We start from the raw sequence: 27,030 nt of genomic DNA, 5'->3' as shown, positions 1-27,030 counted from the left end.
CAGAATAAGTGGTGCAGACCACTCGGCTGAAAGGGATAGGCACAAACATGGCGGAGGCCAAACAAGGCCAGGCCTATTATGTGCTTGAGTTCCACCAAATAAAAGAGGCAGTTTAAAAAAAAAAAAAAGAAGTTTGGCAAGCCGAGCAACACAACAGAAGAAACGGGTTGTTTCAGGATACTTTGAGGAATCATGGTGATTATGGATGCTTATGTAGAACTCAGTAAAGAGACCGGGGGGTTGTATGCATGCAATGGAGTTTCATTTCCTTGGTGGTCCAATCCTTAGTGTTGTTAGATGAAATTAGGTTTATGTATTAGTGTTTAAATGCACTTAGTCAACGTCCAGCATCTTTCCACTTATTACTAATGCACCTGTTTAGCCTTTTGAGGGAGAAAGGGGAAGTCTGGTGAGTCACTCTTTCTCTGAAACAGGCCTCAGGGTTAACACCAGCACAACTTAATGTCAGTCTAAAATATTGTGCATGTTAGTTGTGAAGTGGAACTGGATAATGCCATATTTGCCCAAAGGGGAATTCTCTTGCAAATTAGAAGGTTGCACCACGTCTGCCATTCGCCAAAGGATGCTTGACAAGTTTTGAAGAGCCATACATTTAGGCTTGGAAGTTTTTAACTGTTTTGGATGCAACATTAAAGGCAAACAAGAAAAAAAAGATGGCTTGAGGAGCTTTATTTTGAAAACGAGATGGGGCAGTACTTTCTTAACAAGGCTCTGCTAGACCAAAGTGAAGGCAAGGTTGGGAGTTTCTAAGTAAGTGATGATGTTGTTGACTAGCTGTCCCGTTGGATGAAAGGTATCCGAGCAACCGAGAAGGGGCGAAACAGGGTTGGGGCGGGAGTTTATTGTGCGCTTGATGCTAGTCCATGTTGTAGAAGGATTGTTCGATGTGGAAGAATGATAAATGTTACGCCAAAAAAGGAAGTGAGGGGAAAAGTTGGAGGACGTGCCCCCCCCCCTGATGGTGGACGCGAACAAAGCCCCCCTCAACGTGGGACTACTTAAGATTCATACAAAGGCAGAAGAAGACAGCTACTTATTTTCTGTCCAAACACACACGAACACACACATGCCCACTTTCAGCTCTCCTTGCGCAAACATTTACACATAGCGGGATATCAGACATTCCCGGAGATATGTGCATTCCAGCCGGTATTCCCAGATACACGCCTGCCTGCAGTAGAACAAGTGGAATGCTTTGTACCATGTTCTGGTGTTTTCAATCAAATTGCATATGGACACAGCGTTGCACAGTCTTCACTTGTTTATTGAAATAGTTAAGCGTCTGTGTTTTCCATGCAGATGTTGCGTTTGATTCGGGAGCTGATAATCCAGCTGCGAATGTCCTCTGGCATCCTCAAAAATGAACATGTTTCCAAGGCAAGGTTTTAGGTTCAGCCTCCTATTGTACCACGATGCTCTGGGATGAAGATCGTTTCTAAAGCCAGATTTGCTCCGTTGTGCTTGTAGACAGGGATTCTTTCTGTTGAAATTCAAGCCCGCGTTAATCCTCTTCAACACACTGCTTTGTGTGTCCTGTGTGTGTGTGTTTGCGTGCAAAAGTACAGAGTCCATGCACCCTCCATCCAGGATTTGAATGAACTGGAATTTCACCCAGTTTTTCTTTGCTCCTTTCAAAGTGATTTGCACCAGGGTTCACTGTATTGCATCATGTTGGAAAGTGGGATAAAAAGACAATGCCCTAATGCACAGCGATAATATGGTATTATGGAAATGTCTCTTTTAGAATAATTTATTTTGCCTAGAAGACATTTCCGAGTGTAAGCTGTGGATTGCACCTCCAACTAGAGGCCTCTATTCTTTTGGGGGAATACAGAGAAAAGGAAATAATGTGTCCATTATGCCCTCAAACCATACTCATGTTTCTTTATGCCATGGTCCTATTCTTGTTTTCCATAAGGAGAATCCTCCTCCTGCTCATTTCTCCTCACTCTTGTCTTTGTCATCTCTTTTCAACCACTGTATGAATTTGCACGCTTGGATATCTTCTCTGTTTGCTCTCTATTCCTCTCCTCTCATTTTTCTTCCATCCCCCACCTGTGGTGGTGACACTGTCATAGACTTGGGATGTTTATAGATGGACAGTAAGGGTGGCTGCACTGATGAAAAGTGAGTGAGTGTGTGGGGGGGGGGCTTTTACTGGAATGACCACACTGTCATAGAGATGAGAGGCTCTTTCCCAGTCTAATGCACATCTGTTTGCTTTGTGTATGTGTATCAGTGAGGGTCCCATATGTGTGTGTATTCATGTCAGTCTCAGGGGAGCAAGGATCCAAAACCACCATCAGCAGCTGGTTAACAGCTTTCGTTACATGTTATTTGTAAAGAACATCTATCTGCCACTTATACAACGCTGCAACATATAAGCCAGTTAGAAACCAAGTGTTTGGTCAGAAATTGCACCCTTGAGAATAAAGCGATCTGAAGACTGAAAATGATTTGCTGGAGAACATGTTTAACCTTGCAATTTTACTGTTACCGGTTGTTGCCACCAAACTCCTGAATACACTAGATTTATCAAATGTAGTCTTTCTTAACTTGACTACATCACTATGCACTTTACATTTTTGTTTAGTTGTTTTAGGACAATGATAACATGCTTGCACATTAAACTGAAATGATGGACATGGTACACATTCCTAGTAAACATTAGCATTATGTAATGTTGGCTTGCAACAACAGCAATTTAGCTTAACGGCCCTTCCACACAGCGGCGTGCGTTGTCGCTAGCCAGCGGGCATGTCTGAAGCTAGACCAACAACCAACCAATCACCCGCCCCGGACACACAAGCAGCGGTTTGATTGGCTAGAGCTTGTACTGGCATATGATTCGATTGGCTGACGCTTCCGTCGAAGCTTCAAAAGTTGAACATTGCTCAACGTTTGCAGCGAGCACCGCGAGAAAAGCTACGCTTTGCTCCCACAATGCAGTTCGGCGATGCGTGACGTCACCCCATTCAAAGTGAATGGGCAGAAGCGTTGAAGCTTCAACGCACGCCGCTGTGTGGACGGGCCGTAACAGCCTGACCAAGCCAGTAGCATGGCGGTATACAATCTACATGTTTTATCTGGTATTAAGTTATTGGAAATGTTCTCTTCACAACAAAACCGGAAAAACTAATCTGGAGACCTGATAGTAAGAATTGTGTACAAAATACCTGAAATCATTTCTCATAGGGTCTTAGCAAGAGCAATGGAGTTGTGCTGGTCATAAGATGCTGGCGAAAGCTTGAGCTGGGACCTTTTGTCAGCTGAAAGGAAAATCAGGTGTCACAGTGTAGTTGGCTCAATAGCCCTTCCTGTCAGTATGTTTACCATAGGCTGGGTTTCTTAAGTTGAACCTATTAATACATTTGTTCTGGCTTGAAGAGCCTTCAGAAGGCCAGCTTGCCAGGTCCTCATTCAAGTCCACTCATCAATTAAAAACAGTCAGACCCGTGACATCTCCACTTCCTCTCCGTGCCCTCTCCAGACCGCTGTGTCACCAAGGGCGTGGTCGGGGGGCTCGGCTGCACTCTCACCCGGGCCTGACACCCACTCGGGACGTCCTGAATTGAGACGTGAAGGCGTGGTGTCACCGGGGTTTGTGGGTGCATAGTCAGACGTCTGTATCAGCTGTCACAGGGTTTTGTGGGAGCCCAGGGAAGCCAAGTCAGAGTGTTTCCTAAGGATGTCGAGGGGGATAACCCCTTTGCCCTACAGCTCATCAATCTTACCCAACTGTCATCCTCTCCCAACGGTCCATTGATGCTGTCGGAGGATAGCGAGTGGCAGGGTCCTCGCTGCATCGTGTATTTGTGCTTGCTTGCATACATGTTTTTTTTTCTCTTTGTTTGTGTCTGTGAGTGAGGAAGTGTCAGGAGAATGGGAAAGTCTTGAGAACGATGGAAAAACAAAACATTGTGTTTAAAGTGGCTACACACTGCAACTATCAAGCATGGCTCTTGACCTTGATCTATGAGTAACCATCCTCAGGCTTTGGGAAACCGATAGCATCCATTAAACCGATCTGAAGTAATATGCTATTAATTACAGTCAGCTTAAATCTATCATTGATTGCAGAAATGCAATAAGCAGTTTTTTAATATGGATAGATATTCCCTGCCGTAACCAACTCATGGCAGGATACCGTAGTACAGATTAATAAATATGAATCCCAAAGGAAGACGGTACCATTTTGTGTCTTGTCTAAATGTGATCAGTTGCCCTTGCTTGTAGTCTGGTATGTATCATCTCTGTTTTACATAATCTGATTATTCTTTGTTACAGTAGAACAGGGGTGGGGTGGGGGGTGCTGCATTACAGTAGCTTAACCCGCCCAACATATGCTAATGAATCTGCATATTTGGGTTGATTTGGGTGACCTGAATTCAGTTGTCTGGAAGATGTGTCTCGTTGTTCTGGGACAGTATGTGTTGCTTTGCCAGTAACAAATGTATTGCTTGTTGCTTTCATTGTGACAGCTTGGGATTGTTATTTAAATGTTACTTTATTACAGACCTTTGTTGTAAAATATTGAATATATTTTCAAATTTCTTTAGGATTTAGAGACAATACAAATGTATCCCCTGCTAAAAGGTTCCTGTAGAATACATACAATAGTCAAGACAATGTAAATATGTAAGCCCATGTTTAACGGAGTAGGATTGTAGTGCACTGTGGGAATGAAGCTGGTGTACTTGTGCAGGGAGAATGTATTCAACCTTGTTGTAAAGGTTTTCATTTTGCTCAGGGAAGCAGTGTAAGGGAGCAGACTAGAACCTTGTGAATGGAAGTCCAACCATCTGTCACGACGGCAGTGAGGAGATTTTTGACTCCCTTTGACTCATAAAGTCTTGTTTTCATGCACGGAAAAGAAAATCAAAATAGTTTTCCAGTTGACTGTGCTGTGGCTGCTAATGCAGATAATTCCCTACAGCCTTTGTTCTCGCGTTGATTAATTAGTGATGCACAACTCCAGTGCTGACACTGTTCAAAAAGTCCAATGCCCTGAAAACCTATTTATGAATCCGCTTCCTCTGTGAGCTTGTGGCTGAAGATAGAACAGTTTGGGTTGGTGCTGATCAAACCACACTGATGCAGTCAGCTAATAAAGCAGTTGATGAAGAGTAAACTCTTAATCGATAATATTTAAGCATCTTTTTATCCATGCTTGTTGTGTGGCTCTAATGATGTCAACACCAACAGATGGATCGGCACAACATGTGGTTCAGACGTTGATGATTTTCCAGACAATGAATCTTAATGACTTCCTTGATCCTTTGACTTTCTTTCCAGCGCCCCCAGGAGCTTAAGATGTGCCTAAGATCATTTGTCTCGATAGCTAATTGGTACCCAAATGTATGTTAGAATCAGAACTCGGTTTAAAGGCAAGTACCAATGGTGTACTGTCAGGCCACAGTGTAAAGGGTTGTTGTTGTGGACAGAGAAGTGAAAGAGGGAAGTAATGTAGCAGTCTGTCCTCAGGTTTCTCTGTTGCTATTAGATAATAACCATTTGGCTTCTCACCATTAGTTTGTCCTTGGTTATAAAAAAAGTTAGCACGGTATCCTGACATGCCATCATATGATATCACCGGCTTAGTGGTCTGTAGATATTTAAGTCTCTGTAATTGTTTGTCCTTTCCAGAAAGAGCCGTCTCACTTGCGTGTATGTGTCTGATAATCCTGTATGTCTTTCTAAATGTTATTTAATTATAGAACATGTGTTTCATATTGTTTCATCACTATATCTGTCTAACCTGGTCAACACATCTAACTACACCACTACATAAATGTCTTGTCTGATCTTTCTGTCTTCTTCCCCCCCCCCCCCCCCCCCCCCCCTAGCTTGAGGATTTTATAATTCTCTCCAGAGGAAGAGCATCGCGTCTTGTAAGGAGCCACAGGTCAGAAACTCTACTCCTCTCCATCCCCCCTTTTTTCTGTGCAGAGCGACACTGAGCCGCTCAGGGGCCCGCATGCTTCAACACGAATGCTGCATGCTTCTCCAACCCCAACCCCCTCCCCCCGTTACAAACCCAGGGCTTTTCTCCTTTTTGTATTCCCTTTGCATGACCACACCTGGGCAATCCACCTTTTTGATTTGATTCCGCTTGGCTTTGGTGCTTGTGGGGAAAAACGTTTTATACTTTTCCTTTTTTACCAATCATTTGGTTGTTCTCCCTTACGCTGTGATTTGGTTTTCCTTCCCTTTAAGTTGTTTCCCTTTTTTCTTTTATATCGGCTTTGAAATGAACTGATTTCTCATAACAGCTGTGTTTGTTATATCTGTTGAAGTTTATGTTTGATATACATGGTGTACACATGGGCAGCTGTCTGCTTCTAGTGGGGTTGCGGACTACCGGCTTTTCTACCTTTGCACTGCAATTGACTGATTGCTTAACACCTCCCTCAAAGAACGGTTGTCCAATCATAGCTCAGCAACCGTAACTAGCCATGACAGGCCTGTCTAGCTTTACATTTTCTCTAAATACCAAAGCAGTGTAAAAATGGCTCTAAACTCCAAAGTTTGCGGGGTTTCTTTCGTTATAATAGAACATTCATAAAAACACTGGCAGTGTTAGTTTAAACTGTGTGTTTGTCTACGATGTTAGCATCTTGTGCTAACCAGCGCACTATATTTGTTACCTTGATTAGCAAGGAGCTAAGGAGGCAATCTCATTGTAAAATGATAAGGTAATTATGTAGACTAATAGTTTCAGTTACACGAAGGCCTATGTGAAACGATTTAATTCTGTAGTTAGTAACCGTGTAATAAGAGTCGTTTCGTTACTTCAAAATGGACCTAAACAGTCTCATAAAGGACCCCAAGTTAAACTCTTACTTAGCAACAGTAACTTAGGGGAAGGGGTTTTGCAAAAGGTCAGCTGATGCCAACACTTGTGGCCCAGAAATCAAGATCTGCCTGTTACTTTAATGGTGGATTTATATTTTTCAATGTATTTTGCTTATTTAGCTGCTTGATTAATTGACCTAATCTTCTGTAAAGCCTTCAATCATTTTTTATTACAACGGGGACGGAAGTGTGCCCTAAATCTGCCCCGCTAGATCACGAGTAAAACAGTGTGATAAGTGTTTAAAAGTGTCAGGCTTTGTCTTGTTTGTTCCTCCCTGTGCTGTGAAGAAACGGTGAAATTAGTGTTTTATCTCCCGGTATGCCAAACCCAGGGGGACACACTGTTAGTGTTGTGGCAGCCTGTGGGCGATCGGGCCAGTTTTCACACAGCACTCCAAAGGAGGTTTTTGTCTGTCGGGCCAAAATTACCACCATGAAATCACTGCCTGCTGAAGACTCTGCAGAGAAAAGAGTCCAGAAAGGAGAGGCGGAAAATATAGCAGTTTTTTGTTGTTGTGATATTTATCTTCTTTTAAATGTCCGCTGACTGGTGTTACATCCTAGTAACTGTCATATGAAAGACCTTAATTAGTTACTTTTTATTCTTTAACCATTGAATCAAAACATCTGTGAAATGTTTGCAATTTGACTAAGACCAATCCTTTTTATAAATGTATATTCCATGTCAGTTAATTGAAAACCCAGACCAAGACATTTATCCACAGCTGAAGACACCTGCCCTCGGCTATAGCTGGTAGAAAAACTAACCACCAATGTGACTACCATTCACTGACTCGGGACCGCTAGGCCTTCAGCTGGGCTTTCACAGCTTCCCAAAATAGTCCACCATTATACGCCCCAAGGTCTGGCTGGCATCGATGTAGCCTCAAGGAAACGACATCAAGTGAAAGGCTTATGACTTCACTGTGAGCGGTGGCTTCTATCTGACCTCAGGTTATATAATGTACCAGTATTTACCCAGAAAAGGTTTTTTTACCGGAGCGGTATCACCGATGTGCTCTCCTCCAATTTAGGAGCTGCTACCTTCCATGAATACATTTTTGTTAAACAATTTTCTACATTGTGCGCATTATTGGTTATATTAGCATCTTGCAACGGAGACATTATTCTATATTGACAAAGGGAAAGGCCTGTATGAACTGAGGTAAAGCCTTAATGGGCTTCAAGACACTGCTTACCTTGATGTCTGAAAACTAGTAGCCCCTCTAGATGATCCTAAAAGCACAAGCTCCTTTTTATTGTTATTACTCCGATGTCAATAGTACAACCTCCTCCTCTTTTTTCCTCCTTTTTGAAATAAAAGTCTCAGAGTGCATGGTGATTTACGTTTTCATTTTAGACTACAAAGGCACGTTCTGTACATGGCCGGGGAACACCACACAGCACTCCCTGTTTCTCTAGTTAGCGTACTTCACTTGCCTGTATGTTTATAGGGAAGTTTTCAGATCTTCTAGAGCCATGTGACACGGGGAAAGGGCGTGTTGTTTTTAAAAAGCTTGCCATCGCCAGACTAATTATACCCTTTACTGGACCTGACCCCTCATTTGCCTTTGCTGTGGCCACTTTAGGTCGACATGCTAGCTCAACAGGGGCCCGACAAGTAGTAATTATAGAGGAGGGTTTCCATTTAACATCCTCTGTATGGTGTTGCCTTAACACAGGCTCTTTTCCTCAATGTAGACACTGATGGATACCTACGTTTTAATTCTCCCTTCTTTATTTCAATAAGTAGTTTCCGTGTCCAGCCTGCATTAGCATCATGTTCCCCTTGTCATCATTCAGCCCTAAATGCAGATGTGAATTAATGAGTGTTGTAAATCATGCTGTTTAATCCTTAATCTGGTTTTTTAAATGTTTTCCGCCCATCTGCCATCCAGTGGGCTCACCATGGATAACCCACTATGACTGCAGCATCAGCTGTTGCTCTTTCTGTCTGTCAGCTGTGCAGAGCAGGTCACTCAGCTGCTCACTAGCTTTCAGATGACTTTATGCTAACATAATGTGGCCATGACACGGTGGCTTTGCACCTTGACAATTGAAGGCTGATGTCTATCTTGAATGGATTCCAGATGGTTTACACATGGGCCGCAGCTGCAGGTTGAACTGTTATGTCTTAATTCATCTGGACAGTTTGAGAAATGGAGTGAATGAGACTGTTCTTTAAAGTAAGGGGAAACTATTTTTTTTAAAGCCTTTCAAGGGGAGCTGTGTGGAGTCTGATATATTGCCTAAAGAAGTTGCTTGAATCAGCATTGGTTTGTTTGGGAAGAAATGGGGGTTTTGAGTTAGAAAGACGTGAGGTTACCAGCCCCTCATGTCTGCTTGAGGCCAGCAGCTCGAGGCTGCTAGCATAACTGCTTAAGTTGCATTATGAGTAATCTAGGATTTTGAATAGGAATCAGTATGTGTTGAAAAAAAAAAAAGCTGTCTTTGGTTCTGCTGTATTGATATTAATCTAGTTTTTAACTGTATATTGTAACTAAGACAATAATGTAGGAGTGAAGTGAGATGTTGCCCAGCGGCACAGACACCAGGGACAGGCTGTACTGTAGGCTTCATATCAGATGGAAGTGTTATAGCATGAAGTTGTTATACCAGTGGCTCAGCCTAAACTGATAAAATAGGAGGCCCCTGTTGTGAGTAGCCTACTTGAAATGTCAAAATCACTTAATCAGCCTGTGGGGAAAATGGGAAAACCCACGACTCTGATGCAGCTGGCAGTATTTTAAGATGGGAGCTCGAACCCTGTCTGATGTTATAAGAGGGATTTGATGGCAGCATTACCATGTAAACATGTGAGCGGGCTCAAGTCTCTGCCACATCTATAGCCAAACTGCATTGAGCTGCAAATGACATTGGAGCAGACATCTGTCCCTGTGAGTGTGTGTCATCCTCTGTGGTCTCAGTATTTTGTTTCAAGTAAATGCTCTCTCGCTCACTCACTTTCTCATGCAGGCCCGGCTTTAAATAACCCCACAATACCCCTCGAGAATATAAGAGCAAGCCTTAGTGCTGTTCCAGAAAAAAGCACAGAACTTTGAAACACTCAAGCTCGCTTTTTTGCTACTGCAAAACAAACCAACATTAGTCTAAATAGTTTGTGCATGTGATTGCTACAGAGATGCAGTTTAATCTAGCTCCTGGATTTGATGTGCAGCAATATCCACCAACAGTCACATGTTCATTACATTATTTCCGGTTTTGTCAAATGATATGATGGGTTTATTAGAACATCTTCAGAAAGCTATCTCATTAGCATAAGCTGTCAGTGCTGTTATCAGCAATCCCACAGCTGGGTGGTGCTTTTCAGATAGACCACATACAACTAAGAACATTTGATATAGCTATCAGTTTATTGGAAATGGTTGGTTAAAATGAATACAGTAAATAAATACAGTATCACACCTTTTTTAGAAAATGTAATGACATTTACATTGCGTTTGCATTTCACACAAGTTTTTCTGTTCTCCACTCACGTTGATATACATGACCTGCAATGGGGACAGGTCTACCTTTTTCATAAAAACCTGTCCAGATGTGAAGCAGCAACCAGCAGATGTTTTTTCATAGGAATATGAACAACTTTGAGCAACATTTAGTGGGCAGCTCAGCATGGAAATGTCATACTGAACTGCCAAAAAAAGACATTCTTTCCACAAAATGAAGTACTTTTTTCCATTACATAAGTTTGTTTGTACGTGGTTAGGCCCTTTAGTTCAGATGGAGCAGAACACAAAATGAGTAGCAGCCTCTTTGGCGCGCTGCAGCAAAGGGAAGAAGAGCAACCCTGTGCATTGATGCTGATGATGAGTACATGGAAAAGAGAGCCAGTGAGGGGTTGGAGTTGTTGGCAGGCGCTGAATGTCCAACTCCTTCACTTCACCCTCCATCACCCGCTGTGTCCTCGCCCTACTCTCCGCTCACAGGATATGGAGCTTCTTCTTCTGCATTGGAAATGAGATGGCAAGTGATGGAGATGTGGTTTTACGTGACGAGTCATGCTAACATTTCGTCAGGGAATTGAATGATCTTTGAGTCGGGTACAGCTGCTTTCGTTTATACAGCTTCAGTTCAGTTTAACTTTTTCCTTCTCAGCATTCAGTGCTTTCCCCCAAGAAAGCAAATGACTATCACGACGTGTTCAGACCAACTTGAATCCTCCATTCAATTGAATTAAGCTGGTCCGTCGACGCAGCTGGGGTGCCAATCCCCATTTAAGCCCGATTTATGGTCAACACAGGGGGTTATGGGAGTTTAAGGCTACACTAGGTTTTGAATTGTATCTTCAGTGTCAGATTTCTCCCGTTGGTAGCACTGTTGCAGCCCTAAATGCATTCATCTCTAGCACATATCATGTTTTACTACAAGTTCTGCATTGTTTCAAGACTTTTTCTGTGCCATTAGTGAATTTGCATTGTTTGATTCACTGAGCGGAAGAGCTGCTGGTGGGCACTGAGAATAATTTGCTAGATTTACTCAGAAAAAGATGATGATGATGATGATGATGATGATGATGATGATGATGATGATGATGATGATGATGGGGGATTTTATTCCAACACGCTTCATGTCTGAACCCTCACCGATTTCCACCGCATTCAGATAAGAGAGCAGAGAGAAGAGAAAACACCAGTCACACTTCCTGCAGTCACCACAGAGTATTCAGAAGGCGCCATAAATCCGATCTGTAGTTTCATGTATAGAGATGAAGAGATCGCTCTTCTTTGTATCATGGGTCCCCTCCTTTATTTGTCCAACACGTGGTTGGAATGAAACGTTTTGCTATAGCGCATAGTGGAGGGAGTTTGTCAGATGCACAGATCTCGCTGTAGTCATCCGTTTTTCAAGTTTTCATGCCGCCTGTACATTTGAATTTTTATCAGCACCCAGCAGAGGGAAGTGTTCCTTTTAGGGTTTTCTCCATTTTTATTACAATGCTACGAATCCTTCTTTTACACTGGGTGGCCTTTAAAGAAAGATTATTTTCAGTGAAAATGCCACTCTGTATCTCGTATCTGTTTGTCCTTTACAAGGACACTCCTCTGCCTTGAGTAAGAAGTTCAAATATCCTCTTTTTCCTTGCTATATTTAAAAAACAGATGAGCTATTAGGGAGTGTTGTTGTGGTTTGCCTCCTCTGTAATTCAGCAGTGATTGTGGTCATGCTTACTTAGCTGACAGTGTGTGCCAACGGGAAAAACAATAAGCGAGTAGCCGCGAAACCCCCACCCACCCAGTGTTAAAATGTGATTATACAGTGATTTATTATAATGACCGGCTACAATCCAAATGAAATGGTTGTCACATCCCTAATGATTAATTTGCTGCGTAGTCATGAAATGCTTTTCCAGTTGAAGTTTTTTCTCTCGCTTAGACTTACTAACCTAGTCACAGTTCTTGTGCACAGATAGGCAGAGCTCCAGTCCCCCCCCCCCCTCCTCTGTCCTCAGTGTGAAGCCTGCCAAGGTCTGTGCCCAGCTAACAGCACAGTGCTGGGAACCCCAAGGCCCCGAGCAGGTGTCAACCTCCCTGCTCCGCCAAAGGAGCTGAGAGAGCAACACAAAGGGCTCAAAGAGACCTGCCAGCATGGTTACCGTCTTAAATATCCCAGGCCAGTGTGGCCACTCCTCTAAATCTCTCAGCAGCGTAGGGTAGCTGCCAGTCTGCTCTTTCTGCTACTGTAACCCGGCCCCTCTGAGGGGTTTGAAGCTTTTTTTAAGCTTTGTCCTTAATGGAGCTCGGAGTGGTAAGATTGATGGAGGGCGTCAGAAGTGCACATATGGTCTAGTTTGAGGCTTTTATGTATGCGTGCAGTCGGACTGGTGGCCAAAGGAATTTTGTCAGTCTGGGGTTTTCATCACAGATTCAGTATTGTTATCTCATCTGTCGCACTGGGGCTGCCCCTTTCTCTCTCTGTTTAACAGTTTCTGCCGCCGTCATCAGACTGTTTTATGGATCATCTTTATGGGATTCATCAGGATCTCATGGGCTTGTGCGAACTTTGAGAACGCAGGCATGGCTCAGGGCTAAGCTGTCCTGGCATTTAGATTGGCAACACTGTAAAAGAACTGGATGAGAGGGCGACGTGATGCCTTTCTCTCTCTCTCTCTCTGTTCATTGTTGCCTACTTCTACAGTGATGATGTGGTTGTGATGGGGGTGGAGTAGAGGCTACCCTCATCTTCAGTAAACAATGGGTCCTTGTGTGTTTGACCCCCTCTTTAGCAGAGTGGAGTCCACGGCTCGGGCTGAAGCCGGGATGGAATTCCATCTTTGCCAGATTTACTCGGTGGAAGCCCTCACAGAAAACCCAACAATCGCAGTGTTATCGGGGTCATACCTCCGGGGCAATTTGTTCTTATTTACAACCACATCAATAATCAATTATCATTCCCCCCCATTCTCTCTAGCCCTCATTGATTGTCTGTACCACATGATATATCTCCCTCTCGTATGCTAACTGATTACTAACCTATATTTGAGTGCGATGATCCACAATTGTGCTACTGGGTCAATAAAAGATGGTTGACAATGATTTATTTGTCCTATATTGGTATCATTTGTTCTGGAATTTGGTTTATAAAGATGTAAAATGAGGACAAACGACCTGATCAAGTAGTAAAAACACTTTCTTTGTACAAACAAGTGTTTATCATTTTTATTCACCACGTCTTCCCTCTACTTGTAACTTTGAGTGAACACTAGGGCTGTCCCGAATACCATTTTTCGGGCTCCGGATATTCGGTAGTAATCAGCAGCGAATATTCGAATATTCGGTGCGGAGAGATTTGTATTTTTTTTTTAATACATTTTTTTTTCACTTTTTTTTTTTCCCCAAAAGGTTTCATAACACGCTCCGAATCCGAGACACCTGACAACACGCTGTTAAGCAGAAGCGCAGATAGAGCATACTATTACGATTTATATGTATTTATTGTATCAGTACTCGCAAACATTAAAACTAAATGTGTCCTCTGCATTTAACCCAGGCACCCGGGGACCAAATCTGGTTCCACATTCCGTCTATAACATTTTACAACCTGAACAGTCAAACAAAGATACAAAACACATATTTCAGCTGCCAGCTTCATGTTGCTGGCATTGTCGTGGACAACGGCTACTCGCTTATAATTCGGAATGGCAAAGGCGTCCGCCACTTCTCCAAGCTGTTCTGCAACATTTACTCCCGTATAGTTTACTTCCATTACTTTGGTTTCTAAAACAAAGTTACAGAGTTTCCACTCGCGAGTTATGAAATGACAGGTGACAGCCATATACGCCTCCATACGCACCGAGGTGGTCCAAATGTCCGTTGTAAAATTTACGGCAGTTGAGTTTTCAATCTGAGTTACAATTTGGTGATCGCTGTACTTCAGAGACATGGCATCTAAAATACTGGAGCGTTTGGGGACAGTGTAGCCGGGCTCCATCTTCTTCATTAATTTTCTGAAGCCTTCGCCTTCGACTATGTAAATGGGTCTCATATCCATAGCGATGAAATGTACTATGGCATCTGTTATCTCTATCTTTCTTTTCTCCGTTATCGTTTTTTTTAACTGTAGGGTCTGCTGTATTGTTGAGGATGTTGATGGCTGGGATGCGTGGGGATGCACCTATGGCCACAATGTATTATTAGGCTGAGCTACTCAACTTTATGCCAATAATTGCCTTAGTTGCCGAATAGTTGGCCAACGAACGAATATTCGAATAGTCGAATATTCGGGTACAGCCCTAGTGAACACATTCTTTTTTTTTGGAAGCCTGCCTGTTGGTTCTTGTACGGCTTTCGTTATCTCAATCCTCGTCTTACAAGACATCGGATAACCTTTCATCCCCTACTGGGCGTGACCGGCCCACCCATTCTGCGGAGCAATGCTGCGGGCCGGGTATTTAGGCTTCTTTTGAGCACGGTGTGGAAAACCAGAATTACCTGCTTTGTGCCAGATCACTTCACTTCCTCTGAGAACTGCTTCAACCACCTGATCAGCCAGACTCGCCTCCCATCTATTAATACAGCATTGTCCTTCAGAGTCTTCTCTTTTACTTTAAAGCAGACTTCCTCTGTGTTAAACAAGAGAACATTTAAGGCACAAAGCGGAAGTTTTGCTGACGTGTCCCACACTGCTGCTTTCACGTGATTGGATCAAAAGACAGGAAGCAATTGAGACTTACAATTGAATTATGTCAGTAATCACTTTGAGTTAATACCATTTTAGTATTGATGATATTTACAGAGGGAAAGAAGGCGATCAATCCATCAGTCGAGTGAATGTGATTGAGGGCATGAAGGTTGACCCCAAAGATTACATTGCATGTGCCGTGGTTTGCAGTAAATTTAGCAAACATTGCACGAATTACAAGCAGGATTGAGAACAGATTTAGAGATTTATTTTCATATTTTACTTGAGCTTTAAAGCATGAGAATGTATTCCCCCCCCAGCTTTTCTGCTGACCTAAAACAGGAGACTTGGAATATGGTTTTAGACAAAATGAGTGAATTAAAGCCTTAAGAAATGTTATTAGTTAATGTTACTGAATCGGCTATATTAGCATTTCCAGATACAACCACCAGTGTCTCCTAAATGTTATTTTAAGAGAAATCACATTGCTTTCTATTTTATAATATTTCATGACGGCAGCCGTTGCAAAACAAAGAGTACCGTTTACATTTTGTTATATCCCTTCTTTGCATTGAAGACAAGTTTGTTTCTACCAGCACTGCCTTGCACTTAGAAAATGAAACATGACAACTCGAGGCTTTATTCAATATAAAAACATCAGGTGGATCTGGATAAGTTCAACACAAATGGCACAGGGCAGCCTAATGGAGTCCTTATCCGGCGCATCCTAAAGTAAATATTATGCCAGGAGAGAGCTGTTAAAAGGCAGAAGGATCACAATGCTCCACAAAGTAGATAAATGAAAAACGACACCTTCATCTGATAAAAGCTGATGGCTACCAGGAATGCTGTCATCCTCATCGACATTGTCATCATCACCATCCGAGGCAAACGGATACACCTATCACTGTGTCTCTACAATAGTGCAGTGCAAAATAATACTTCTTTTTAAAAAGGGGGATTTTCTTAAGCCTGAGGTGTTACGTTGTTGCACATGCCAACAGTCAGCTGAAGTGTCATACAGTGATCACGCACCACATTAACTGAGTTTAAAAACACGCGCTCATTTGAATGAGTATAGTTTTTGTTAAGCGCTGGTGTTTTTCTGCTAATATAAGTCATGTTAGTTCAGGACCACGTCATGTGCTGCTGCCCCCCCCCCCCCCCCCCCCCCTCTGCCCCCGGTCTGATTCTTCATTCGGAAGGAACTTCACATCCATCTGTTTTCCTGCTTTGTTATTTAACACCTCTGAAATGGTTCCAAGTTCCTAAAGCAACCAGTGATTTATTAAAGAGCCTTGAGGTGAACACTGGATTGAAAGAAGGAAAAGTTTAAATGTCAAACTTGATTCTGAACACTGGAGAGATTTTACTTCCTTTTTGTTATTGCGGTGTGTTACACAATGCCACGGCTGATCATGAACATTATTAGCATTAGTTCCTGATAATGACATTCTGTACCTGACTTCTGCACACAATATCTGCTTAAAAAACCCTTACAAATAAAGTTCAATAAACACGCACATAGTTTTCCTGTTTGTTCACAACAGCATACCTAAATCTAAAGATTATTTTGATTATCACCTAATCTACAGATTATTTTTTACAATGAATTCATTAATCCTTTAGTCTATTTAACATCAAAAATCACTTCTTGAAATCTTCCATCACAATTCTTCAATCCAAAACCTAAAGATACTTAACTGTCATAAAAGATATCTTTGAACTGTTGGTTTATTTAATTGAAAAGTCACTAAAGAACTTATTTAGTTATTGTAGAAACTGGTTCATTTCTACATCCTTATCTATTTATGTTGTCGAGTTTTTACTGTATTGATATTATTATTTTTGTGTTGCAGAGGAAACTTCACAGTTCCAAAGTTAACAGAGTCTAACATGGGATTCGGCGTGCTGGGAGTGTTTCTGGGGCTTCTCCTCGAGGTCTCCACGCATGGACCCAACGCTGTGCCTCGAACCTCCTGGAGACACCAAGGTAAGCCTTAAAAACATTTAAATATACACGTTACATTGATAAGAAGTGTAACAGTTCTGAATGATTAAACGGATGAAGTGCGACATGATGGAAACAGAATATTTGCAGTTTTGACAACTTGGATTAGACGACTTTCTTGTCATTGGACAGAGTACAAGTATTAAGACAAAAACAATTCCGTTTTCATTCATTATGTTTAAGTGCCAAACGTGTTGCTGATAAAAGCACAATTTAAGAATACCAAAAATAATAGAGAAAAAACATAAATATCATCAGTTTTGGCTCTGGTATCTTTTAAATGCGCTTTGTTTTATGTTGCTTCTCTAATCAATACATTATTTGTATTAACTTATCAAATATATATCATGAATGTATTTGTTATTCATAAAGGTTATTCTGTCTTTTTACAGTTAAATGCATCTTTACAAATGCAAACCACTTCTGAAACCCCTCTGATCATTCAAATTGAAACTTAGCTTGAGTCACCGAGAGTCTACAGGCACTACATTTGGGAAGTAATACTTATATTTTATTATTTAAACACTACTTAAACAAGAAACAGGAGATGTTGATGTTAAGTTAATTTGCTCCACTAGCACTGCATGGAGAGCCGAGCATTCAGACTGTTAAGACATATCTGTGAGAACTCTTTCAACTAAAAGGTCACACCGAATCTTTAGAGGACACCTGATCTATTAAATGTATCTTAGACAAACCTCAGTCTCACCACAAGTCTCAAGTTGGAGCATTTAGACGTCAGGGAGGAAGTTCTGTTTGCATACTGTCGTTTACATAAATAGCCCCAGAGACTGAGAACCAGTACAGCTCATCCTTTTAATAAAGTTTCTCCGCTCACCGTGGCACAGTCATCGTTTCAGTCTGTCAGTCGGGGGGGTTTGCTTTCATCATCCTGGTGTTAATGTCCAGGCACCTGCAACCCGAAGCCACTTGCACCTGGCACGACCGAAGAGAGCCAGACACAAGCGCTCCGCTGGGCTTGTCATCAATCACAACACTGAGTCTAAAGAGAGATACATGTGTCTCGCTGAGAGAGGCAGGAACACGTTTACAACATCTAGTTTTAAGGACTCAGGATCCACAGTAATCAAAACTGGTGTATAGTGGATTTATCTCCAGACTACATAAGTCACCTTTGTTTACATTGTTTTACTCCTAATGCACTTAAAGGGACAGTTGCCCCCAAATATGTCTGCTTTCTCTCCAACGTAATAGATCGAGATGGAGCTTGGCTTGCACAAAGCAGCACAAAAACCATTGGAAATAAAATAACATTGTTTTTTGTTCCTGAAAACATGACAGGGTAACTGAAGACAATCCCTAGACCTGGTTGTGAGCAGTTTAATAGACAAACTAATTTATTTCGACCAAACTAACCCTGCAAATGGTATCACCACGCAGAAAGAAGACTAATTCTCCATATGGACTCCTAGGTTATCGGGCGTGAGATAATAATAATAATAATAATAATATATGGGACTTTTATAGCGCTTTTCATGAAACTCAAAGACGCTTTGACAGAGAATTAAGAAAAAAGTGAGATGAAAACATTAGTGTTAACATTAGTCCTTCGAAGCAGAATTGTAACTCTATCTATCTAGTTAAATAGACTGAAAAGATGCACGCTTCCATCCATCCATCCATCTTCTCCCGCTTATCCGTGGTCGGGTCGCGGGGGTAGCAGTTCCAGCAGAGAGCCCCAAACTTTCTTTTCCCTGGCGACATCAACCAGCTCTGACTGAGGGATCCCAAGGCGCTCCCAGGCCAGCGAAGAGATATAATCCCTCCACCTGGTCCTAGGTCTACCCCTCGGTCTCTTCCCAGCTGGACGTGCCTGGAACACCTCCCTAGGGAGGCGCCCAGGTGGCATCCTAACTAGGTGCCCGAACCACCTCAACTGGCTCCTTTCGACGCGAAGGAGGAGCGGCTCAACTCCGAGTCCCTCCCTGATGACCGAACTTCTCACCTTATCCCTAAGGGAGACACCAGCCCCCCTGCGGAGAAAACCCATCTCGGCCGCTTGTATCCGCGATCTCGTTCTTTCGGTCATGCACGCTTCCTTATGATATATTTAATAGTTGTAGTTATGTAGAAAGCAAACCATTCCTACATGTAACATAACTATTTGTGGATTATCTCAGTAAATGGGTCAATGATATGAATGTTAAAGTAATGCAATGTAATGTTTGTGCTCAGATTTAGATCTGATGGAGTTTTCTGAGCCGGGGATCTTCAACTACTCCACGCTGTTGCTGAGCGAGAAAAGAGACGCGCTGTATGTGGGAGCACGGGAGGCCATCTTTGAGCTCAGCAAGAAGAATGTGACGGTTAAAAATAACAAGGTAACAAAATATGGATGGTATATGGGACAACAGAAGGAACACAAATTGTTAATTGTTATTTTCTTTTCACTTCACACTTCAAGGTCGAGTGGACAGTTGCAGAAAACCCCATGGTGATGTGCACTTTAAAAGGAAAATCAAAGGAGGTTAGTTAAAATATCTTTGTTATTTAATTATGGAGTCAGAACAATATAGTCGAGTGTTATAAATTCACAGTTTACAATCAAACATCTGTGTTTTAATTTGATTTCCGCCTTATCTTTGCCTTTCAGAAGGATTGTCTAAACTACATTCGAGTGCTGCAAGTCGTAGACGATGAGCGGCTGTATGTCTGCGGCACGCACGCCTTTCAACCTCAGTGTGACTACTTGGTAGGTTACCGCTCATCGACATAAATAAACATGTGTTTGTCTCACAAATCTGCAGCGACCTTTAATTGTATCTGAAACTTTCAGAACCTCGCTGACTTCTCGTTGGACCGTCAGCCTGAAGACGGCCGGGGGAAGTGCTCCTTTGACCCGTCACAAAGCTTTACTACCGTCATGGTTGGTGAGTTGGAGCCACTTTGATGTCATTTCACTTAGAGCTCTGATGGTGTGAAGTGCATTACAATCCCCAATAATCTCTTGTTTTCTGGAAGGCAAAATGGACTAGCTGAACACATGTTTTGTTTGTTTTTGTTCCCTGTTTTCATCAGATGGAGAGCTGTACTCGGGGACAGCTTATAACTTCTTAGGCAGCGAACCCATTATGTCCAGATACTCTCCATCCCAGTCCCTGCTGAGGACAGAGTACTCCACATCATGGCTCAATGGTGAGTTGGGACAATATGTAAGAAGTAAATGAATGTAATAAGAAAATAGTGTGGTAATTTAAGATATCCTAAACTCAAATGTACCTGATCATAATCTAATCCCTTTTGAGCGTTTCCCTGACATAAGAGTTTTAATATGTGTAAAAATATTTGTTTGCTTTAATGCTGACGTTGACAAAATACGCAGACGCTAACACATCTGTTATCTGTCCTTGCTTTTTCACATTGGCAATGAGCGGAGTATAAACATTCGATAGCAGTTTATCATGTTCAGCCTGTGTTGATAGTCACTTTCACCTATTAAAATTATAAAACAAATTAGTGTTCATTCTGTGAGTAACTTGATATCAAGCCAAAATTAAATTGTTTATGCGGTAAAGATACTCCACTCTAACACTGTACAAGTGGACTAACTGATACGTCTTCTCTCATCATCTTCTCACGTCACGTCAGTTTCAGGAGTTTAATTCTCGGTTCGTATCATCTATAATATCAGTTTATAAACATAATATTTTGAACCTTTTGACCTCCAGTGCTTGGCTCTTTCTTTAAGAGCATCAGGACTAGAAACACAGGCTTTTTTTGAATGTGTCATACATAATTTCATCAACAAATCAGACACTCTACCCAATATAAAGGAATTACGGACAACCCGTAGTGTCTTCGATTAGCCGTTTCTAAATGTGTTTTTTAATGTTTCTGTTGTTTTATGTTTAATAGCACCCCGAGGAGCAGGAATCAATCGGATCAATCTCTTCCTATATATTCCCTTTCACCAATACCCTTCTCTCAACTCTCTGTTTTCCTCTCAGAGCCAAGTTTTGTTTTTGCTGATGTGATCAGTGAAGGGAGCAACAGAGTGGATGGCGAGGACGATAAAATCTACTACTTCTTCACTGAGGTGTCAGTGGAGTACGAATTCTTTGGCAAGCTGCTCATCCCCAGGGTGGCCCGCGTCTGTAAGGTCAGTGCACGTCATCATGTACCATCTGCACATACCTCTTATCCCCCTCCTCCTGCTGTCTTTGTTTACATCCCTCTTTCACACTCACCTGAGCTCATATCATGGTGCAAATCATCAACAGTTAGTAAGTCATATTCATCGAGTCATGCACATACAAGTGCCCAGCCCACAGGATCTAAAAGACCCTAAAATACTCTTGCAGCAGTGACATTTATTTTGAATTTTTATCTTTTGTACTTTCCCAAATGTAAAATCTACCGGCTTCTACAGCTGAACCCAAAAATACATTTCACAAAGAGATCATTTTGTATCAACAAACCAGCAGGAACATTTTAAGATGGAAAAACAAATGAATAAAGCACTATTCTGATCCCTCTGATGTTTTAGTGAGCAGCTGTTCAGGCATATTTAAGTCTGTTATTATTGATGTTTAGAGGTTTCCATCCCAATTCACCACTGATGGCCAACGCTGTTGTGAATTCCCAGAAATGATCAGAAAGTAATAAACTTTGATTTCCTTTGTATGTTCCCGTAAAAGCCAAAAGCATAATTCAAAACAGGATACAGCAGTTGTTATAATTATGTCACTTTGATGAACTGTACACACTGTCTGTTGCTTTCAAAGAGGGAGAACAAATACACTTTTAATGAAGATATTGTTTAAAAATGTAAAATGACTAAGCAAAAAAGCGCTTTTTTACTTTGAGTAATAACTGAAGTGCTAAGACACAATATTTTGAGACATGTTCCCCCCATTCCCAGTGTAAATGACGCCCTTCTCTCACTCTTCTCATCCCTTTTCCCTCGTCCTTCTGCCTCTCTCTTCACCCCCTAATGTGCTGATAAACCCTCTCTTCCACAGGGTGACCTCGGGGGGCAGCGCACTTTGCAGAAAAAATGGACGTCCTTCCTGAAAGCCAAGCTGGTGTGCTCCATGCCCGAGCTCAACTTTGTTTTCAACGTAGTACATGATGTGTTCATCCTGAAGGGCGCCGACTGGAAGGACACAGTCATCTACGGGGTGTTCACCTCCCAGTGGTCAGTGATTTGAAGAAGTTGGAAAAAAGTTGATATTTGAACACAATGCAGGTCATAAATTCACTTCTTCTCTTTCCTCCCCCTCTTCTCTTCCGACTCAATCATCATCCTCGTGCCTCAGGGGTAATGTGGGCCTGTCAGCAGTGTGTGCTTACAACATGACGGCTGTGGAAGACGTCTTCTCCAAGGGCAAGTACATGCAGAAGGTCACAGTGGAGCAGTCCCACACCAAGTGGGTCCGGTACAACGGCATCACTCCCACTCCACGTCCTGGAGCAGTGAGTACCTTTTACAAAGCTTCAATAATAAAGATTGTACTTAGTTTTGTTTAATGCAGTCCAAGGCCAAGAATGCTTTTTGTTTTGATGAAACAGACGTGAAATGGTTTATTCCACTTTTGTGTAAATCTCTCTGCCTTTCTCCTCCAGTGTATTAACAACCTGATGCGACAGCAGAACATCAGCAGCTCTCTCCACCTGCCGGACAAGACCCTTCAGTTTGTGAAGGACCACCCCCTGCTGGAGGACCCCGTCCTGCCCATCGGCAACGGGCCTCGCCTCATCACCAAAGACGTCAACTACACCCAAATCGTTGTGGAAAGGGTCCGCGCGCTCGATGGAAAGATTTACGACGTCATGTTCACTGGAACTGGTAGGAACATACAAGTAAATCATTTGAAATTGTTCAATGTTTTCCTGATGTGGTTTATTAACCCCTAATGTCCATTTTTATTTTATGTACGCATGTGCTGATACAATGCATCAGCGTTATATTTGTTCTATTCTGTATTTATTGATTGTATACTAAAGCTCTTCCTCAATCACAACTATTCCATTCTAGTTCAGGTTTTATTTAACAAAGTCGAGTAGGTAAAGTATTTGCCTTGACCTGCGGTGCCGACTGATCATGGAGTAGCAGTCCTTTGTTTCAAAGCTGCTAATATCTGACTTGTTCTTCAACTAAATGACATTGTTCCATTCTCGTCTCTAGATAAGGGAATCCTGCACAAGTCAGTGGTGTATGAAGGAGAGGTGCATATCGTGGAGGAGATCCAGCTCCTGAAGAACTCCGAGTCCATCAAGAACCTGCTGCTGTCCTCTGAGGTCAGTGACGCCTCTGTAACGCTTCCTCACTAAACAAAGAGAATTTGTGGCTCCAGAATTAGAAAATGTGTTTTAAGCATACACCTAGGAACTCTGCCTGTCAAGGTGCTATGTGTTGGTTTAATATCCTCAGATGCCAGTTATTAGGCCCACTAAGTTAAAACAAATGGAGTCTAATGCAACAGTTTTGCATTACATCATAACCAATGAAAGTTATAGTATTACGTTTTGTGAGAATACTTGAGGATGTAGCGTGTGGTGCAGACAGGTGGTTTCATTGTTACCCTCACTCAAAGTGTCAATTTTTTGCATGTTTATCGTTAATCTTCTGTGAGAAAACTCACAACAGGAAGTTACAAAGTAGATGGCATCACTGTCAAATGCAAAACCATCAGTTCTCTAAACCAGATGAGACTGTGCGCTTCTCGTTGCTGCGGTGTGTTTGTGGTTGTCTGGAGTTTGCATCACACTTTTTTCAGACAGCAGTTCTGCAGAGTTTCTTTTGGGTGGCATAGGGGTAAACTGATGACAAACTGTACAACAAAGGTCCCAATCCAGGAATAAAACCAGTTATGTTTTCTGCTACTAATACTCCAATTATGCTTTTTATAAAAAGTTCAAGTGATTTGTAAACTTGTTGTGGTTAAATGTTAAAGTGGCCTTTTTTATGGACATTCCAAGTGATCTAGTGTGTGTCTTATGTTGTGCGCTCTTTCTTTGACATATTTACGTGAACTACCTTGTGCTTCTCCACAGACGCGGTCTCTGTACGCTGGCTCAGACTCCGGTGTGGTTCAGTCCCCCACAGCCTTCTGCGTCCGGTACCGGTCCTGCGCGGACTGCGTCCTGGCCCGGGACCCTTACTGTGCCTGGGACCCTCACACTGCTGCCTGTGTCAATATCCTCGATGCCCCCAGCCAACAGCCTAGGTAATCCTTTTCCTACATACCGGTACTCCTCTCATGCATTATTACACCGCACACTCCATCTAGTTTGACTTGATTTACCGTCACAGTCTAGATAGTTCCTCATTTCAGTGTTGGCATGTTTTAGATGCCATGATTATAATGCTTGTTTGTTTTTTCAGGAGGCTAATCCAGAGCCTGAATGGTGACGCAGACAAATGTCCTTCAGGTAGGGTTCAACATTCTCACATCACAAGCTTTATAACACAAACAGTCAGGGTAAAACAATCGGTTAATTATCATAATAGAATAACTTGAATGCGTTGTGCAATTGTTTTGTCACTATCCTATAAGCTAAAGCTAGGTTGTTTGATTGCCTTTAACTTCTCACTGGGCCTTAAAGTAATTATTTTCCCGCTCTTTTTGCCTTGTAGCATCAGGACTATCTGTGAAGGACTACCATCGTGTGAAGGTGAAACCAGGAAGCTCTGCTGAGCTGCCGTGCCTGGCACGCTCCAACCTGGCCCAGGTGATGTGGAAATCCAACGGCTCGGTGCTCACCGAGGCCTCGCGCTTCCACCTCATAGCCGAAAACGGTCTCCTTATTTACAGCGTGGCCCCCGAGGACCAAGGTCACTACGAGTGCTGGTCTGTGGAATGGGCCCCCGCTGCTGGGAAGAACTTCAGCCGCCTCCTGGTCGGATACGTCCTCTCTCTTATTCCCCCGCCCAGAGCCCCTCAGCAGGCCGGCCACGTGACCCCCCCCCCTCAACAGCCAGGAGACATCTAGCACACAAGCAGCTGAAGGTAACGGTAAGACAGACAGAGCCCTACTAACGTCGGCCATTGCCCCTCCCAGCTTCACAGCCACTGCCCAATTCACCTCCCCTCCCCAAACTGACTCATCACTAACCCCGCCGCCCAGCAGCACCATCAGGTTTCAGCCGAAGCTCCCCCCCCTGAGCTCCAACACGCCGCGCAGCCAGGACAGCCGGGTCCCAGCGGCAGAGTATCTGCAGCACAACAACAGCACCGCCCTTCTCTTCCTCTTCCTCCTGTTTTTCCTCCTCTTCCTGGCTGCACTAGCGTACAACTGCTACATGCAGTACCTGCCGGCCCCCTGCCTGAGGCTGCGAGCCGCTCTGCTGGGCAGTCACAAGAGCACCCACCAGCCGGAGTACCGGGCCTGCGAGGCGGGTCTGATGGAAGCTACTACCAGCGACAAAATGAACATGACTGAGCAGCCGACACAGAACGGCAGCCAAACCACCCAGAACCTCAAGGCGCTGCGCGACACCGGGTACGAGACCGAGCCCGAGTGTGGCAACGGGCGGATCCCCTCCCACACTTGTGGGGGAGACAGCCCGTCCCAGGAGAAGCCCTTCGATGTGGACTGTGAATCTCAGCCCATCGAGTTTGCAGATGCAGATGAACCTTACTGCTAGCAAGAAGCTTCTGTCAGCATAAAGAATATTTGATAGGGATGTCCCTCTCTTTCTGGATCTTCCCACAAATCACACATGGTTTCCTCTATAAAGGTTTTTTCAGTGTTTAGCATCACGTGAAGTTCAATCGTCACAAAGCTTAAGTCTACTTACCTGTCGAGGTTGATGTCTGATTTAGGGCTTATGATGATGATGATGATGATGATGATGATGATGAAGGTAAAAACTGTTCTCACAGAAGCTGCACCCGCTCTGCTAAGGTCTAGCGAGAAAAGCTATTTTGTTAAATTCCAAATTGGAAACATTGTTTACCAAATTGGTAAGTTACCTTGATGTTTTCCAAATTGGAGTCGTGTTTTTTTGTACAGCCTGGGTGAAAAACGTTCTCAAAACAACACGTAGGCGATTGGACTGTAAAGGCTTCAACATTACATTATTTCTCAGGGAAGATTTCCTCGGTACGTTACAGCCTTGCTTTGTTGTACACTGTTGCCATCTGCAGCACCCGGTATGTGGGCCTTAATCTCACCCAGTGAGGTGGCAATGTATGTCTGAAGGTCAGAGAAATAGAAAAAAACGACAACTGGCATGATATAGAAATGCTGGAATAAATCAAACCACTGTCTTGTGCAGACTGATCTTTAAGTGACAATGTTGAGTTTCTCTGAATTAAATGTGTCCTACCTGTGAAGTCGACATTCCTCCATGGATAAACCTCCTGATGGTCCTGTGTATTAACCGCTACTCGTCATTTCCCCTCATGCGGTGTGTTATTAACATAAATATGTCCAGCATTATGGGATGTTTGACAATATCAATCATCAGGGTCTTTTTCTCAAACTGCTTGGAAACAATCTTTTCTTTAAAGTTATTTTGTATTATTATTTTAAATCAAGCCTTCAGTTGTAGAACATTTTCTGAACATGATTATTTAAGATGAGTCTCTTCTGTGGTAATACCATGTCTCGTTTGTAAGTAGTTAAGATCTTGCTCTTTTTGTTTAATTTATTGCAGCAGATTTGTTTCATTTTTGTTTAGAGCCTAGCACCTCAGTTTTCCTCGTGTCTGATTTGCATGTCACCCCTTTATTAGATTTCCCATTTTCCTCAATACTCTCTTTTCCCATCACTCACAGCCTCCTCTCCTGTCGACACTTCATCTTCCCTGTCCTCCTCTTCTTCCTCCTCCTCTTCTTCCACCTCTTCCTCCACCAAGCCCCACAGTGTGGAGGCCCGGGAGGCAGAGGTGAGACTGTTGCCCCCCCTGCTGAAGGACCAGGCTTGGGGGGTGCACGCCCAGGAGGCCTTCCTGCTCTTCTGCCTGGCCCTGGGTGAGTGGTGTCGGTGACGATGGCTCGAATGCAACTCCGGAACTACAAATCTTTTCCTAGCAC

The 27,030-nt window shown here is 42.9% G+C and overlaps 1 protein-coding gene across 1 annotated transcript in view; it reads left to right on the top strand.

Annotated features, from left to right (window-relative positions):
• Window positions 1-25,637, top strand: part of sema4d (sema domain, immunoglobulin domain (Ig), transmembrane domain (TM) and short cytoplasmic domain, (semaphorin) 4D) — a 30,881-nt gene extending 5,244 nt beyond the window's left edge. The window contains 15 exon segments of the mRNA XM_071204992.1: window positions 16,875-17,008; window positions 19,223-19,368; window positions 19,452-19,514; window positions 19,641-19,739; window positions 19,824-19,917; window positions 20,066-20,182; window positions 20,995-21,146; window positions 22,009-22,184; window positions 22,306-22,462; window positions 22,613-22,835; window positions 23,175-23,287; window positions 24,044-24,216; window positions 24,375-24,421; window positions 24,627-24,952; window positions 24,954-25,637. Of these exon segments, the coding sequence (XP_071061093.1) occupies window positions 16,875-17,008; window positions 19,223-19,368; window positions 19,452-19,514; window positions 19,641-19,739; window positions 19,824-19,917; window positions 20,066-20,182; window positions 20,995-21,146; window positions 22,009-22,184; window positions 22,306-22,462; window positions 22,613-22,835; window positions 23,175-23,287; window positions 24,044-24,216; window positions 24,375-24,421; window positions 24,627-24,952; window positions 24,954-25,637 (2,704 nt within the window).
• Window positions 25,638-27,030: the final 1,393 nt, after the last annotated feature.

This window comes from Pseudochaenichthys georgianus, chromosome 12, assembly GCF_902827115.2.
Source record: "Pseudochaenichthys georgianus chromosome 12, fPseGeo1.2, whole genome shotgun sequence".
NCBI classification, from domain to species: Eukaryota; Metazoa; Chordata; class Actinopteri; order Perciformes; family Channichthyidae; genus Pseudochaenichthys; species Pseudochaenichthys georgianus.
The sequence above is the reverse complement of the archived record's forward strand: the minus strand, read 5'-3'. Positions and strand labels throughout refer to the sequence as shown.